Genomic DNA, 15364 nt, shown 5'->3' on the forward strand with positions numbered 1-15364 from the left:
AAGTCTATGGGGCCCTCCTAGGGACCAATCCATGGGGACCCTCAGGGACCCACAGGCTGATTCTTGGAAACTGTCCCAGCTTGATGGGCTCTCCCAACCCTCTGCCCTCGATCTGCTGCCTTCTCTTTTGCCTTCCCAGGAGTCCCAGGCCTGGATGATGTGGGCAGAATGGACCGGCAGCTGACAAGTGGCACCCAAACACTTAACAAGCTGTCCTCCTCCCCAATCCCTCAGCACACACTGCCCTAAGCCAATGATCAGACCAAATTACACAAGGCATTGAACTTCAGGCAAAGCTTTAATAGCAGTCACTAGGGCAATTCCAGGAGGCCCCCTCAGTGAGGGGCTGCAGGAAACAGTTACAGAAAGGCAACAGCTCTTGGGTGGTGGCCCAGATGGGCACTCAGGGTGCGGCAGTAGCATGCTGGGAGCCCAAGGCGATGGCTGCCCCATGACCCTCAAGGCCAGGCTGTCACAGGTCAGAAGGGGCTTCAGTGGGTGGAGCGGTGGACCTGCTCGCGGGAGGAGACCACCTTGCCGTCCTGAACTTCTTCCATGATGGTGCGCACCTGGCGGGTGGTCACTGTGGCTGTGGGAGGACGAGGGGGGCCACAGAGAACCTCAGGCTGGAGCCCCTCCCCTAGTCCCCCCACCACAGAAGGGTCTTCAGTCTCTCCCCATTCCCTCTGGGCCAGATGGGGCAGGCTCTTACCTTCCCGGGTGGGCTGTGAAATCAGGGAAGAGGAGTACTGGGTGGCCAGACTGCAGGGAGGGAAAGGGGGACCCGTCAGTTCAGGGGTGCTGGCACGGAGCCTGGCCCCCTGGGGGAGGAGCAGCTAGGGAGGCCTGGGACCATGGGAGAGAGGTCCCCAGCAAACCAGAGAGAACTCACAGCTGAGAATACATGGAAAAGATTAGCAACCACAAGGGTCAAATGTCAAGGCCCAGTAGGCAGGACTAAGGAAAGGGGACACCCCAAAAGAGGGCCCAGAGGTACTTTGTGGCTAACCATGGATTTACAAGGAGAAGCTGAGTAAGTGGTTTTTCCATATCCCAAAGGGCCCAACAGATAGACTCTATTAAAGCAGGAAGGACTGTGGTTAGACTATACATGGACCTCACTATCGTCAGGGAGCAAAAAGCTGGGGTGGGTGACTTAGCATGGAGACTCCAGGACATTCTCAGCCACTTTACCCTAGGGCCCTGATCTACCTGCCCAGCTCCACCCACCTTGCTCTTTATCCCGGATAATGGCATCACCAACCACACAGTCATCAAAACCAGAAACCCAGGGTCATCGTTCTCCACTACTTCATGTGCTCACTCAACATGTATTGCATGCTGCCAGCGAGCCACGCTTGCTCCCACGCTCAGACAGCTAGCCCTGCTGTTTTTAACTATAACACATCCTCTTCACACACCACCTTCCTTTCCCTGCCTTCCACCCCTGCCTTACAGTAGGGCTGCTCTGGCCTGACTCCCCCCTCCAGCCTCCTGACAGGTCTCCCTGACCCCACTGGAGCCCCTCTGATGCAGCCAGAGTGAATGTTCTAAGACATCTTGATGATAGAAACTCTCCTCTGTGCAAAATCCCTCCGTGGCTCCCCACTTTCCACACAATCTAGTCTAGATGCTTTAATTTGGCCTTCAGTGTTCCTCAGCAGTGGGACCAGCCAGTGTTCTCAGTTCCACCTCCTGCAAACCTCTACACCTCCTGTCCTCCTACACCTCCTACACCATTTGTGCTGTCCCCTCAGTACAAATGTCCCTGTCTGGATGCAGTGGCTCCAGCGGAACCAAGCATGTGCCCCAGTGCCCCCACTCACTGGGCATCCTCGCCCTCCAGCAGGCGGCGGTAGGTGGCAATCTCCTGCTCCAGCCGCGTCTTCACATCCAGCAGGACCTGGTACTCTTGGTTCTGGCGCTCCATGTCACAGCGGAGCTCACCCAGCTGCTGCTCGATGCTGCTAATGAGCCCCTGCAACTGGGCCAGCTGGGCCCCATAGCGGGCCTCGGTCTCCGCCAGGCTGCCCTCCAGCGAGGCTTTCTGCGGGCCAGAGTAGAGGTGGCTGGGTGAGACCAAGCTGGGGCCCTTCTCCAGGGCAAGGACCCAGAAGGAGGACTCACCGGTGTGGGGTCATGGGTACTGCTGGTGCCATGGGGCAGGGTGAGGCCCGTGTCACTGAGTGTGAATGACAGGCTGGGGGTGGGTGGGAATTCGAGTTTTCCAAGTGGAAGTCTGCTAGGCTGAGCCCCCCCTGGCGTGACAGGTACAGGCCGGGGTTGGGGGTTGGGTCAAGGCCCTACCATGCTGAGCTGAGACTGCAGCTCAATCTCCAGATTCTGCACAGAGCGGCGGAGCTCCGTGATCTCCGTCCTGCTGCTCTGCAGAGCCTCGGTGTTGGTGGCCACCTCCCGGTTCAGCTCCTCCGTCTGAAAAGCAGGGTGGGCCACAGGGGCTTGAGAAGGCTTGCAGAGGTGCGGCAGAGGACAGGGTCTGCCCCTGAGCCCTGACCTGCTGGATCCAATTCCCACCCCACTCCACCCCCTGCCTCTCCCTGGCCTTTGTGGGGCTACAGACTCACCTGCACACAGACACCCTCTCTGCCCACCCTAGAACTTAGCAGATGCACCTTGCTTTGCATCCCATACTCCTACCGAGCACGGCTCAAAGACAGGTTCAATTCTCTTTGTGCCTGTCACCATCCTGGGCGCTGTAGCTACTCAGTGTGAATCTACTACAGGCATGAATTATTCATCCAAACACACACACACCTACAAATGTGCTGGGAGAAGCCCTACACAGGGATGACGAGATCTGGATCTGTTCCCCCAGCTGCAGTATGGCTTGTGTGAGCCTGAGGCCTCCCTGAGCCTCACATCATGCATCAGACATGAGCAGTAGGTCCAACTGGTTTCCAAAGGTCCTTCCAGCTGGGACTGCCTGTAGATCTACAAGTTTTCCAGCCCATACCCAACACCCAGCACATGCATGCACACATGTGCACACTTGCTCACACACGGCCACCCACCTTGCTAAAGAACCAGTCCTCGGCATCCTTGCGGTTCTTCTCTGCCATCTTCTCATACTGGTCGCGCATCTCATTCAGGATGCGGCTCAGGTCCACACCAGGGGCGGCGTCCATCTCCACGCTGACATCCCCACCCACCTGGCCTCGCAGGGCATTCATTTCCTAGGTAAGAGGAGAGCAGGAGCTCACCAAGGCCATTGGGGGAGAGACCCCAGGGCCTGCCTTCTCAGCCTCAGGGAGACAGGCACAGATGGCAGACAGACACAAACAGCTCAATGGCTCCTCCCCTTGAAGATGGAGGCAGATGTGATCTTGTCTCAAACACACAGGGTTGTGAATATGGACCATCTCCCTCAACGTGTCCTCGGGGATGGACTTTGCCCAGTTCCAATGTATGCGAGGCAAAGAGAGATGGCAACTCCGCAACATGTCAGGGGATGAGCCAGGACAGCCTTGCTCACCACCCTGACTGCCTGCTTTATCCCCCACCACCAACCACACAGTATGGGCACAGGGGAAGCAGCCCCATGTTGGTATCAACGAGGAGCCAAACCTCATTAGGAAATGTTAATCTGCTGGGGGGATGCAATCCCTATGACCAGCCTCAAAGCCAAGTGGAGATATCTTCTGGGTTCCTGCTACTCTAAGATTAGGTTCCCCTAATCTCAGGCCAGCCCAAAGGTCAGCTGAGAAGGAAGCTGCTGTCCCCCTATAGGGCCTGGGATCCCCATCCTTGGGTTGAGTCTTAGGGTCCCCAGGGCCCCAAGACCCTCTGAAAAAGGGAGGTGGGAGAGGGGGCAAAGTGGTGGCCTGGGTGTGGATATGGGTCAGGTAGACCTGTGTGGCTTTGGATAAATCTCTGAACCTCTCTGAGCTTGTTTCTTCACCAGTAAAGGGAGGACAGTGCTCCCTACCCCCAGCGCCACTGGATCAGCTGAGATAATTGCCATGAATCACTTGTAATGTGCTGAGCAGATTTTGGTTGTTGTTATGACTATCACTATTACAATTAATTAGAGTAATTAGCATGCATGTTCTTAGGCTGATTTGCTCATTAGATAGTTAACTGCCACCACTCAAGAGGCTGTGCCTCAAGGGACAAGGGAAATATCTCTGAGGGGAGAGAGCCCTCCAGGCTTCATGCAGGCCCCTCCAAGGGTGTCTCAGGATCAGAACCAGGAACGCACCAGAGATGGGAACTGGATTGAGAGTATGGCCCTGGCCCAAGAAGATTTGAGGATCCCAGCCTTGCTCCTTGTAGGAGTTTCTCCTGCATTCCCCAGGGTCAGCCTCACCTCCTCGTGGTTCTTCTTCAGGTAAGCCAGCTCCTCCTTGAGGCTCTCGATCTGCATCTCCAGATCAGCTCTGGCCAAGGTCAGCTCGTCCAGCACCCGGCGCAGGCCATTGGTGTCAGCCTCCACGCTCATGCGCAGGTTCAGCTCTGTCTCATACCTGGAAAGGGTGGAGGCATGAGCCAAGGAGTACCCCAGGACACCCCCTTGTACACACAGAGAGCTCTGATGTGCAGAGACAGACCCACCACCAGGCCCCAGGGGCAGACCTGGAGGCCCAGACTCACTTGGTGCGGAAGTCATCAGCTGCCAGGCGGGCGTTGTCGATTTGTAGCACCAGGCTAGCGTTGTCAATGGTGGCCGCCAGGATCTGGGGGGCATAGTGGGCTAGATAAACAAGCACTATGGGAAAGCCCTGCAATGCCCTCCTTGCAGCCCTTTGGAGAGTAGACCAGACAGAGGAGGTGAGGGTCCTTCCTTGCAGTCTCCCCCTCTGAGCACCCTGCTGGAGGGCTCCCAGAATGATGGGGGCACAAAGCCTAGCCACAGGTAATCATAAGGCCAGGAGATAGACCCACACATATTCACCCCTCTACTGGCCAAGCTGCATGGACTTCACACTCTCCTCCCCAACTAAATTGACCTCAAGGCTCAGTTGCCACCTCCTCCAGGAAGCGCTCCTTGACTCTGGATCCCTCCTTCCAGTCACACCTCCTCCCTGCCCATCTCTTTCACAACACTTCTCACAACTGTGACTTTTCCATGAGTTATTTGGTTATTTCCTCCAATGGACTCTGAGCTCCAGGAGGTCAAGGTCATTCTCTTCAGAATCCCTAGCCTTGAGCAAAGTACTTGGCCCACAGTCAGCCCCCAGGAAACATTAGTTTAATTAAGCAATTAAGTTATTCATTTATTTATTTATAAGATTATGACCAGCCCCACCTCAAGCCTTTAACAAAGTTTCCTCCCCCCCCCCCCCCCCCCCCCCCCCCCCCCGCAGGATCATCTCAGAGGTTTAAATGAGAACAGGGAATGGGCTCTGGAGGGAGCAGAGGGTTGGGTATTATTACTACTACTGTCATTGTTTTTGTGAGAAATGCCTAGAGAGGGTCTACTCAAGTGCCATGTGGGTGGGAGGACACGAAGGCCCCCAAATGCCACCCAGAGGCAGGAGAGAGGAGGACTCCGTGGAGGTGGCAGACGAGCTAGGAAACCTCTGGATGTTTTTAAGGCTCCAGGCAGACACACAGAACCATATAAGAGGAGACAGCCCCAGCAGGGAAAAGCAGCCGCAATAGCCTCATTCTGGGCCTCTGAGCCCCCTTGAGGGCCCTGTGAAGTGACCCTGGGTCAGGCCCTATTTCTAGAGCAAGCCCAAGGGCCAGTTTGTTACCCATCCCTGGCCTCGGTGGCCTACAGACCGGCCTCCCAGTCACTTCCCTGCTCAGGAGGCTGATTGGGCCTAGCAAGGGGCCCTTGTGCAAACCCCCGAGGGATGCAATGACTCAGAAGGGCAGAGGCCTGATGTGGTGCACTGGGGGTTGGTGGTGAGGAGCTGGCTGACCCCAAAGCTTGGAACGTTGACTCACCAGGGCTCCCCTGGGTTCCCCACTGCCCAGACCAAGCCCATTATCTGATCTGGCACTCCCACTAGCTGGGCTTCCAGGGGGCAATTGCAGGAATTCCCTTCCTGGCTGAGGTCCCGGGCAGGAACGGGCAAAGCCCCTCACAGGGCAGCACCAGACCTGGTTTTCCACCAGAAGACAGCAGGCCCCAGCGTGGCCTCCCCTAAACAGCTCCACATTTCTTTGAGGTCTCACATACCTCTGGGGGCTACAGCCCCCCGAGGACCCTCCAAGGGCAAGGCCTGTGTAGAAGACCCAGATGCCTCATGCACAGAAGCCCAAGGCCATGTTCTCAGAGGTCATGAGCATGTGGGCATGTGTTGTGTTCTCCTTCGGACTTAGAGTAATTCCTGCCCTTGGGAGCTTCCAGTCTGAGTAGGAATACATAGCTCCTTCCCTCTGGGACCCTCAGAGTCACCATCACGGAGAGACTGAGGATGACCCACAGTGAAACCAGCTGTGAGAATATGCCAGACTCCGTGAAACCAGCGCAGTGAACAGGGCATTGACTGAACCACAGAATGTTGAAGGGACCTCAAGATCTGGGGATAGAAAGCAAGTGCCACCCATTCAGGAGGGCTCCCTGGAGGAGGTGGGACAGGCAGAGAGCCACAACCAGAGACGAATGGAATAGTGAGAAGGAGACGGCCGGCTTCATCTCCCAGCAGCCACACCAAACTCCCCCACCTCTGTGCCTGAGCCCACAGTGTTCTCTGTACCAGGAATGCCGTCTGCTGCCTTCAAAGCTCTGAAGCCTTCCCCACCCACTCCTCCATCACTCACCCACAAATACTTCCCCCCCCACAAAGGGAGAACTCCAGTCTCCCTGCATGGGATGCCCTCCAGGTTTGGCACCTTGGCACAGGGCTGGGTTCCTGAGCGAGTAAGAGTGAATGAATGAATGAAGACCCAGGGCAGAGAAGAAATGTACCAAAAGGTCCAAAGTTGAGAGGGCACTAAGTAAGGACAGAGGGCAGAGGGCAGGGAACTGCCTGGCCCACACACCTTGTTCCGCAGCTCCTCGATGGTCTTGAAAAAGTGGCTGTAGTCGCGGGCGGGCCCGGGCCCCTGCTTCTTGTACCAGTCATGGATCTTCACCTCCAGGTCGGCGTTGGCCTCCTCCAGGGCGCGCACCTTGTCCAGGTAGGAGGCCAGGCGGTCGTTGAGGTTCTGCATGGTCTCCTTCTCGCTGCCCCCTAGCAGGGCGTCCGAGGAGCTGAAGCCGGAGCCGAAGCCCACGCCGAAGCCCGCTCCAAAGCCGGAGCCGAAGCCAGAGCCGAAGCCCCCACCCAGGCTGCAGGTGTAGCCGCCACCGTAGCCACCCCCCAAGCCCGCCGAGAAGCGGGACGAGGTGACCGACATGGTGCCACAGCTGCCGACTCCCAGGAGGCTGGGGGCCCTGCAGGCGCCCCCTACACGAACTGAGGACATCCGAGAGAAGCCCCCTCCGGGCCCGCACAGGCCCTTGACGGAGCCGGAGGTTGAGAACTGGCGGATGCTGGTGGTGGTAGCAGCCATGGTGTCCACGAGTCGGGAGCAGGGTCTGGTCTGGACAGAGACCCCGGGCAGCCCTTTATAGCCAGGCTAAAGGGAGGCTGGGCCCCCGGCCCTTGAAGTCAGAGCCAAAACCCAGCCATGTAATTTGCTTCGGTACCAGCCGCCCAGGGCCCGGGGCTCAGGCTGGACATGCTGAGTGCATCCCCGGGGACCCCTCCCCTGCCTGATCTGGGCCGGGGCAGGTGGCCTCTTAGCAGCCCATTGTCTGTTCAGAAACAAAGGTGGTGTTGGAGCCACAGCCCCAGGGTAGGGTGAACCTCCATCCTCAGCCACAATTAAGCAGCTGAGCTCATTCTTGGGGGCAGTCCGGAGAACCCAGCCCTGGGAGCCAGACGGGGCCTGGAACAAGGCTCCACAGGCCTGGAGCCCCGAGGCTGGTCTGGCCCCCCAACCAGCATTCCTGGGCCCCAGGGAGAGAGGGTAGAGAGATTCAGGGTGACACCCTCTCCCAGGTACAACATGGCCCTGCGAGGGCCCCCCAGGCTGAGGGGGATCTTCCAGCTGAAGAGTCCACAGCTGTGGGAGGGGACACAGCTCCTGGCCTGGGGGATCGGGATCTAAGCGGAACAGACATTTCTTCTGGCCCGAGGGAGCTTTGGATGCAAATTGCCAGGAAGTCAATTTACAAGTCTCACCTTCCTCATTTGTAAAATGGGGTAATTCCTGTCTCCCATGGTCTTTGATGGAATCTAGAGAGGCGGTGCCATCAGGGAAATTGAGGTCAGAGGTCTGAAACCAGAGGGAAAAAATGAAGCAGAGAGTTAGGGTGACCACTTCTGTTCATGCCCCCAGAGCAAAGGAAAGCCACTCCTGAGGGCCCCCCTGGAGGAGGAGAAGCAGGGTGCCTCCCCTAGCTAGTGTGCTGCGCCCCAGGGAAGGGCCGCCCCAGTGAGGAAGCTGCATCCCACATCCTGGCAGCTGGCACCCGCCCGCCGCCCAACAAGAGATTACAGCCTAATCTCCTCGGCGCTAACGATTTAGGTGCTGCCAGGACACTGGCGTCTGCACCGGGCCTGTCTGAATGGGGAGCTCCCAGGGGCGCCCAGGGCCTGAGGGACAGGCAGGTGAGGGCGAACCTGGAGCCCATGCGGGTGGCCTGGGCTCTCAGCCCACACACGGGGACAGGGTGGGAATCAGGGTTTCCTCGTAAGCCAGGTTGCTGTGCTGAGGCTAGACTTCCAGAAGGACGTCTTGCTTAGAAAGTGGGGGGGCCTCTCAGGTGAAGATGTCTCCTCTCTGGGGAAGTGGGAACAGCTCAAGCTATCTGGGAGAAAGGGGACGAACCCCAACCTAACCCTACTCTGGCCCTGCCTGTGAATTCTGGGGGCTCCCAGTGTGGCTAGGGTGGGAGGATTGAGAGGGGGCTCGAAGCCAAGGTACAGGAGCCAGGTCAGACCAGCAGGGTTCTCACATGAGGATAGACATCAGGGAGGAATTCCTGGCCATCCAGGACCTCGGGAAGACCCAGGGTCACCTGAGTGGGCCAGAGACAGGCCCTGTACCAGCCCATCGCCCTCTCACAGGAGGACACGCAAAGCAGACCCTTCCCTTCCCCACGGGAACCACACTCCCAGGGATCCCCGTCTTCCAGGAGCCGACTGACCTGTCCCCTCCAGGCAGGCCTCCCTAGGCTGAGCGTCTGCCTTCCACACAGAACCTGGAGCACAGCCAGGGGCTCTGCATGCCTCTCCCTGGAGCCCACAGCTCAGCCCTCACCCTACCTCCAAAGCTCCCAGATCTTAGGCTCAAGCCCCAGTGTCAGGGGGCAGAGAGTTCATGAACCTCCCTTCTTCCCTGCCAAATCACCAAGGCCCCACCTACCATCACCACCACCTGGGCCCCTCAAGCTCCCTCACCCCTGACATCAGACTGCATGCCAGAGTCTGGGCTTGTCTCCCCACACTGGTGACTCCCAGGCCTTTTGTCTCGCTCTTTGGAGAGAGATCCACCATCTACGGATCCCCCAAGGGCATCCCAACCCAGGAAGGCCTCACAGGCTGAGTGAAAGGGCAGAGTTAGACCCCAGGGAAGCCTCCCTGACACTTTGCAGGACCTGACTATCCCTGGCCAAGGAGACCTACACAGCTCAGGGACAGCCCTCGCCACACCTTCCCAGCAGTGCTGAGAGGAAACTGAGGCACACAACACTTGAGTGGCAGGCGGGCAGGCAGGCAGGGCCAGGTGGGGTGGCCCGGCATTAGCAACAGAGCCAGGCCCGGAGCCAGGGCCCCAGCAGCTCCCACTCTCCCTGCGAGAGGGGAGGAAGGTCGGACAGGAGCCAGCCAGAGGGCTGCACAGAGGTCCTCTCGGCCATGACGCCTCCTGCCCAGGCTTGCCTTCCACCCCCGGCAGGGAGAGGCCCCTGGCAGCCAAGCACCAGGCCCACAGCCCCCGCAGTCATCAGCAGCTTGGCCCACATGGAGGATGAGAAGAAAAGGAGGAAGAGCTCCAGCCCCAGAGGTTGCTGGGAGTCAAGCACAGTGCGGGAGGGGACCAGACGAGGAAGTCAGGGAGTGGCTGGGATCACCCCCAGGGTCCCCAGGGCCGTCAGGCCAGCCTGAGGCTTGCCTAAGCCCACAGGCCCTGGGTCTCGTCTCCAGAGGTTGCTGAGAAGCCAGTGTGCTCACCGGTGGAGTAGACACAGGCCTTGCCTCCGATCTGAGCAGGACCAGGGGGTGGGGAGAGCGTCCCTGGAACCACCCCTGTGATATCACCCCTGTGATATTGATGGAAGGCTCAGAGTGTGGAGTAACTGGGGGCCCCAGTACACAGTTGATGTCTAATAAATGCATGTTAAGGAGCCCCTGGCTGTCTCAGTTGGAAGAGCCTGCAACTCTGATCTCAGGGCCATGAGTTCAAGTCTCATATTGGGTGTAGAGATTACTTAAATAAACAAATAAACTTTTAAAAAAAATAGATGCCGGGGCTGCCCGGGTGGCTCAGCGATTTAGGGCCGCCTGAGGCCCAAGGTGTGATCCTGGAGACCCAGGATCTAGTCCCATGTTGGGCTCCCTGCATGGAGCCTGCTCCTCCCTCTGCCTGTGTCTCTGCCTCTCTCTGTCTCTCTGTGTGTGTCCCTGATGAATAAATAAATAAAATCTTAAAAAAAAATAGATGCCTATTAATACTGACCAAGGTCATGCCACATCATCCCAGCTGACCTTGGCTCTACGGCTCACCCCCCAGGCATTAACTGTCACCCCCTAGGACAGTGCCCACCCCCCACCCCACCCAGAACCCGGGGCACAGCCTGGACAAGGCAGGAGCTCTAAAGTGCTTGCTGGACCATGACTGGGGTGGAGACGGGCCCAGAGAGGAAACACATGGCTATCTCTCACTCTCCACCGAGGGAAAGGGTCCATATCAGGTAAGGTGGAGGAAGTGAGAGGCCCAGGAGTCTGGGGGGGCGGGGGGCTCCCCACTGGGACCTTGGCTGAACTGAGGAGGAAAGGGCCCTAAATCCTTCAGGGGTCCCAAAGAGCTTGATGCTACCCGCAGACACCTGCTACTAGGTACCTATCTGCTCCTTTCCACATACCACAGACCCTGAGCCCTTCTCACCCCTCCTGTGTGGGAACCTTGCCTGGGATGGGAGCAGCAGGGCCATGAAGGAGCCCACGGGTCCCCTGCCTGGCCAGCATGCCCTCAGAAGGGCCTCCATGCCCAGCCACACCTGCCCTCAGGTGGAAGCCTCCTCTTCCTCTACCATTTCCTCAGCCTCTGTCCTGAGGCCCAAGGCCCACCCCACCCAGATCCACCCACTGAGGACTTTTGTGGAGCTCCAAAGAGAGCCTCTCCCCTCCACTCCAGGGGCTGTGGGAGTATGGAACATTCTTGGGACTCCTGAGTCTCCTCCCAGTTAGGGGAGTTGGAGGCAGGGGTCCCCCAGTGTCCCTTTACACATCAGGGGCCTCTGAGTACGCTCTCCTCAGGGACAACAGACTCAGCCACCTCCCTCTGACTGGTTTCCAGGAACCATCAGCCTGGGGGGGACCCAACGCATAGGGTACTTACAGCGCCCAGAACACCGCACCGTTCCAGGAGAGCCACATCAGCTGTCCGGGGCCCCTCCCCCAAAAGGACCCAGAGCCCTTAGGGGTCCAGACAGGACCCAGGTAGGAAGACAGGGCAAGGGAGGAGGGCAGGGAACCAGCGGGAATGGGTGGAGAGGAAGTCTGGGCCTGAGGGAGGCATGTGTGGGAACTCTTGCTGCTTCCCACAGCCTAGAAGGCTCCAGCCTGACAGGACCGACTTCTCTCCTCTGCCCTTCTCACCCTCCTCCTTCCCGTTCCTCCCTCCCTGTCCCTCTCTCCTCTTCTCCCTCCCTCTTTCTAACCCCACCTTCCCTGGCCTGAGGGCAGCAGCCTCTTGGGTTCCCCTTTCAGGCCTGGGGCTCACACCCTCTCCCCATTTTATCTTACAAACTGGCTGAGGTGGCCCTAGAATCTGAGGGAAGAGAAGTCAGATCCTGAAGGGACCTGTCCAGGCTCCTTCCCCGCCTTCCCAGACCCTCAGGCCCTGCCCCACCTGCCCACTCTGTTCTTCCCCCGACTGGCCAGTTGCTCCCTATCAATCCACACCCATTTGTACTTAATCTTTAATGCTCCTAGAGTGATCTCCAGGGGCAAGTGTGGGCCAGTCTCCCAGGGAGAGGCTTTGTCTCTCCCCTCAGACTGGACACTTCCTCGCAACAACAGCTGTGTCTCCCCCATCAGACTGGGAGCTCAGTTGGGTTGGGGACTGTGCCTCCCCGTGTGAGCCCAGGGATGCTCTGAGCGTGGCCTGGCTCCTTCTTCCTTCACATAACAAGGCTGGCAGGATGAGGGGCAATGTCTCTTGGCTCTCTGTCTCTGTGCCGACCACCCAGTCCACCACACTGTGACCCTGACCAACAAGGGGGGAGGAGCAGTGGGGGGAGTGGGGTGGAAGATGACCTTGGTAGGAGGGAGGGAGGGAGGCTCATAGAAAAAGGAACAGGAGAAAATCAAGGAGGAGAATGGGGAGGATCATGGAGGAGGACAGGGAGGATCAAGGAGGACCAAAAAGGAGGGAGAATCACAGAGATGGATGTTGAGGACCAAGGGAGGGAGGATGAGGGGGAGGAGGATCACAGAGGAAGATCAGGGAGAAGAAACAAGGAGGAAGAAGAGGAAGCCCAGGGGAGGCAGGACCAGGGAGGAGGATCAGGGAGGAGGAGGAGGACCAAAGGAGAGAGGAAGAGGAAAAGAGGCTCAGGGAGGACGAGGTAGAGGACCAGGGGAAGGAGAATGAGGGGAGGAGGACCACAGAGGAGGATAAGGAGGATCAGAGAGGAGGATGAGGGGAGGAGGATCAGGAAAGAGGAAGTGGAGGACCACGGCAGGGAGGATGAAGGAAGGAGAGCTCAGGGAGAGGAAGAGCAGGAAAGAATCATGGAATGGCAGATAAAAGGCAGGCAGGAGGAGGTAGAAGGGGGCCTTCGATCCCAACTGAGGAGGTCACACTGGGAAGGTAGGGCATCTGTCCTTTCCAAGGGCAAAACAGGAGGACAGAGCAGGAGCAGACCTGTGCAGAGGCCTGGGCTCCATGGAATACTTTGTCCACCAACACCCCCCGACCTCCGCCCCTGGCCTCCCACCAGCTCCTCTCCACCAAGGCCTGCCTGGCCCCTGAAGCTGCCCCAACCTGCTGGCCAGAAGCCAGCTCCCTCTGCTGAACTTAGCCTGCTGTGCTGCTGTGCTGCCTCAGCACCTGGGGCCCTGAAGCCTTGTTATTTAACATTTCAGGGGTGACACATTTCCCCAGCAAGGTGTTACCAGGGAGGAACCACATCTCCTAATCTGTCAGGCCCCCGGGGTCAGGCACATATTATCTGTGATCAGAAGCCCAAATCCAAGGGCCTGAGGTCTCTGAAGATTCTGTGTAGCCTTGGGCAACTCACATCCCCTCCCCCAACCTCAGCTCCCTCCATCGTCTATAAAATGAGGCCACAAGTCTTCCATGACATACTCGTGAGGCTGAAATGAGGTATACGTCACGGCAGCTGGCACTGTGCCTCGTTCCTACTGGGGATTCAGTAAAGCCTCGATGACTCCAAAGCTGGCTGGTGAAGCCTCCCAGCAGTGGGATGTGATCCTTCCCTCCTTGTCCTGAGTAGAATAATGTACCCCAAGCAAGTCCACATCCTAATCCCCCAGAACCTGGGAATATACACAGAACATGCCAAAGGGACTTGGCGGATATGGTTAAGCAACTTGCAATGGGGAGATCATTCTGAATGACCTGGCTGAGACTACACTATCACCACAAGGGTCATTCATTATAAGAGGGAGGCAGGAGGGTCAGAGTCAGAGATGTGACAACAGAAGTGAAGGTCAGAGGGAAGAGGCCATGAGCCAGGGAATGTGGGCAGCCACTAAAAGTGGGAAAAGGGGGATCCTTGGGTGGCTCAGCAGTTTAGCGCCTGCCTTCAGCCCAGGGCGTGATCCTGGAGTCCCGGGATCGAGTCCCATGTCGGGCTCCCTGCAGGGAGCCTGCTTCTCTCTCTGCCTGTGTCTCTGCCTCTCTCTGAGTCTCTCATGAATAAATAAATAAAATCTTAAAAAAAAAAAAAAAAACAAGTGGGAAAAGGCAAGGAACAGATTCTCTCCTAGAGCCTCCAGAAGGAGCACAGCCCTACTGACAACTTGTAGGACCCATTCCGGACCTCCGACTTCCAGAACCTTAAGATAACAAATGCGTGTTACTTTTCACCCCTAAGTCCTGGTGATGTGTTAGAACAGCACTAGGGAACTAATCACTCCCCTAGCCCATTCTAGCACCAACATGTACTAGCCACTCTCACTTGTGTTAGAATTATTTGGGGGTAGACCTGTTCCCTTTCTAGAATTATAATCCTTCACGGCCAAAAGATGGCTCTCTGTTCATCCCCGGGCCCAATACGAGTTCTAACACAGCACTCTGTATACACCATAGGTACCCAGTTGCTGCTTGCTGAATGGAGGCAGGCAGTAAGAGCCCAAGCTTGGAATTCACTCAGCACCATTGATTGCATTCATTGTGCGGCAGTCACCGGGCTGGGTGCTGAGAATTCAACACTGAGTCAGCCAAGCCCTGCCCTTCATGAGCGCAGGCCGGTGATGGAGAGACAGATGCACAAACAGCCCATCGCGGCACAGTGGTGCTTGTGTGCTGATAAAGGTATGTGTGTACAAGCACCTTGGGAGGAGCAGAAGGAAGCGACTCATCCAGACCAGGCCGCTGAAGACAGTTTCACTGGGAGGGACAACAAAGCTGGGTTTCAAAGCCAGGGCAGGGCTTTGCAGGTAGAGAGGACAAGGGGAGAAATCATCCAGGCGCAGGTGGGAACGCACCTGATGTGGCGGGGAGCACCAGGAGGCCACAGCTGCAGCCAGGAAGGTGCCATAGGAATAGGAAGGAAGACAGACCTCGTAAGGAAACGCCTTTGTTCAACCACTCTTAGTGGAGCCCCTACTGTGTGCCAGACATTGTCCTAGACTCGGGGTTGGGGGGGGGGGTATGATGATCAGCACAAGACACAACATCTTTGCTCTTTGGAGCCGACATTCTAGCGAGAGACATGGGCAGTCATCAAACCAGAGAATGTATGTTCTCTAGGGAAACACAAAGGGGGTATGAGAGTTGCAGGAGGCCAAGGAGGGCCTCTTCTAGGTGACAGTCAAGCAGGAAACTGAATTAGGGAAGGAGGAAGGAGCCAGTCATGTACAGGAAAGGCCGTCTAGGCCAAGATAAGAGCTAGTACAAAAGCCCTGAGGCTAGATCAAGGTGTACCTCTTTGGGGACTGGAGAGAAGGGCCAGTGTGGCTAGGGTGGGTGACCAAGGGAGAAAATGGAGCTA

The 15364-nt window shown here is 57.4% G+C and overlaps 1 protein-coding gene across 2 annotated transcripts; it reads right to left on the reverse strand.

Annotated features, from left to right (window-relative positions):
- Window positions 1–279: 279 nt before the first annotated feature.
- LOC140606730 (keratin, type I cytoskeletal 42) lies at window positions 280–11720 on the reverse strand. Of its 2 annotated transcripts, none has more exons than XM_072780514.1 (10): window positions 11521–11720; window positions 8142–8235; window positions 6955–7497; window positions 4612–4694; window positions 4328–4484; window positions 3033–3194; window positions 2308–2433; window positions 1827–2047; window positions 713–762; window positions 280–589 (listed from the first exon to the last, which is right to left on the reverse strand). In XM_072780514.1, the coding sequence occupies exons 2-10, from the start codon at window positions 8178–8180 to the stop codon at window positions 492–494; spliced, it is 1479 nt and encodes a 492-aa protein (XP_072636615.1). In that variant the 5' UTR covers window positions 8181–8235; window positions 11521–11720; the 3' UTR covers window positions 280–491. The 2 variants fall into 2 exon arrangements, with proteins under 2 accessions (XP_072636615.1, XP_072636616.1); XM_072780515.1 differs by having other exon boundaries at window positions 6955–7145; window positions 11521–11681.
- Between the last annotated feature and the right edge of the window lie 3644 nt (window positions 11721–15364).

This window comes from Canis lupus, chromosome 16 (genome assembly GCF_048164855.1).
Source record: "Canis lupus baileyi chromosome 16, mCanLup2.hap1, whole genome shotgun sequence".
In the NCBI taxonomy this organism is placed as follows: Eukaryota; Metazoa; Chordata; class Mammalia; order Carnivora; family Canidae; genus Canis; species Canis lupus.